This window comes from Priapulus caudatus, unplaced genomic scaffold, assembly GCF_000485595.1.
Source record: "Priapulus caudatus unplaced genomic scaffold, Priapulus_caudatus-5.0.1 Scaffold1047, whole genome shotgun sequence".
In the NCBI taxonomy this organism is placed as follows: Eukaryota; Metazoa; Priapulida; class Priapulimorpha; order Priapulimorphida; family Priapulidae; genus Priapulus; species Priapulus caudatus.
In genome coordinates, this window is record NW_014578108.1 from 45,779 (window position 1) to 47,825 (window position 2,047).

The 2,047-nt window shown below is 40.3% G+C and overlaps 1 protein-coding gene across 1 annotated transcript in view; it reads left to right on the forward strand.

Moving 5' to 3' along the window:
- Positions 1–586: 586 nt before the first annotated feature.
- The window catches only part of LOC106815126, a gene marked incomplete in the record, with an annotated part of 9,762 nt that continues 8,301 nt past the window's right edge, over positions 587–2,047 (forward strand). Inside the window, 2 exon segments of the mRNA XM_014819555.1 lie at positions 587–607; positions 894–1,005. Coding sequence (XP_014675041.1) covers positions 963–1,005 — 43 coding nt within the window.

The window sequence follows — 2,047 nt, forward strand, 5'->3', positions numbered from 1 at the left end:
TATATATATATATATATATATATATATATATATATATATATATATATGTATAAATATATACGTGCACCACCATCCACTACTGCCCTATATTATCAATTGACATTCTATATAAACCTGTTTTCACTAACACTCCACGCCTAAGAATTCTGAGAGAGAGCGAGAGCGAGAGAGGCAAGAAACCCAAGCCCTGCGGGCTGGGTATGGTCCGTTACTCACGAAAGCCCGCATAGCAGCAGCCAGCCAGCCCCCCGGGGTGCGGCAGCCTTGCCTGAGCTTTTATATGCGGCCCGTCAAGTCACACACGGCGCCGCCACTTCTAACTCTCGGGCGATACACATGGAAAGCGCCAAGGACGTCGGCACGCACGCACGCTCGCACGCACGCGGGTTGGTCCGACACACGCTGATGGTTGTAGCGACAGACCGTTTTCTCCGAAGGGGAAAGTGAGAGAAATAGAGCGCGCACGAGAGATACCGAGATAGAGAGAGAGAGAACGCGAGGGAGAGTGCAACAGACACACACACACAGAGAGAGAAAGTGCAAGAGAGAGGAAGAGAGAGAGAGAGAGTGCGACAGAGAGAGAAAGAGAGAGTGCGACAGAGAGAAAGTACAAGAGAGAGAAAGAGAGAGAGAGGAAGAGTGAGTGCGACAGAGAGAGAAAGTGCATAAGAGAAAGAGGGAAAGAGAGAGTGCGACAAAGAGAGAAAGTGCAGGAGAGAGAAAGAAAAAGTGCGAAAGAGACAGAAAGTGCAAGAGAGAGGAAGAGAGAGAGAGAGAGAAAGAGTGCGACAGAAAGAGAAAGTGCAGGAGCGAGAAAGAGAGAGTGCGGCAGAGAGAAAGTGCAAGAGAGAGAAAGAGAGAGAGAGAGAGTGCGACAGAGAGAAAAGAGAGAGAGAGAGAGAGAGAGAGAGAGAGAGAGAGAGTGTTGACAATCACAACCGGAGACACGAAGATACGTGACGATGAGGGACATTGTCGTGTGTCTGTTTGTTTGCCTATGCGCAGGTAAGAAATCAACGTAAACAAGTTAGGTAAACAACCGCTACGAGTTACGTAAACAATCATGCGCGTACGTATTTACAGCTGAAAACTTCACGATTGAAAATGAAAAATTCGCTAAAGTTTAATATAATATCTGTATAGAAGCAAAAATGCTAGGCGACAAGATTTTGTTGCTTTGAGCTACGTAAATATAAGATTTTGTTTACTTTGAGCTACGTAAATATAAGATTTTGTTGCTTTGAGCTACGTAAATATAAGATTTTGTTGCTTTGAGCTACGTAAATATAAGATTTTGTTGCTTTGAGCTACGTAAATATAATTATAAGATTTTGTTCTTGAGCCTACGTAAATATAAGATTTTGGTTGCTTTGAGCAATACGTAAAAATATAACTTTTGTTGGATTTGAGCTACCGTAAATATAAGATGTTTGTTGCTTTGAGCTACGTAAAGTATAAGATTTTGTTGCTTTCGAGCTACGTAAATATAAGATGTGTTTACTTTGAAGCGTAACGTAAATCCATACAGAATTTTGCTTTGAGCTACGTAAATATAAAAGATTTTGTTGCTTTGAGCTATGTGGGGGGGGGTCGTTAAATATAAGAATTTTGTCATTGAGCCTAGCGAGTAAATATAAGATGTTGGTTGCTTTGAGCTAACGTTAAAATAAGATTTTGTTGCTTTGAGCTACGTAATTATTAAGATTTGTTGCTTTGAGCTAGTAAATAATAAGCTTTGTTGCTTTGTCAGCTACGTAAATCATAAGATTTGTTGCTTTGAGCTACTAATATAATATTTTGTGGGTTGAGCTAATCATAAGATATTTGTGTGCTTTGAGCTACTAAATTAAGATTTGTTGGCTTTTGACGCTAGCGTAAATATAAGATTTGATGCTTTGAGCTACGTAAATATAAGTATTGTTGTTGCTTTGAGCACGTAACATATAAATGATTTGTGGCTTTTGAGCTACTAAATAATTAATTTGTTGCTTGAGCTACGTAAACATGTAATTTGTGCTTTGAGCTCTACGTAACACAAACGTGCGCG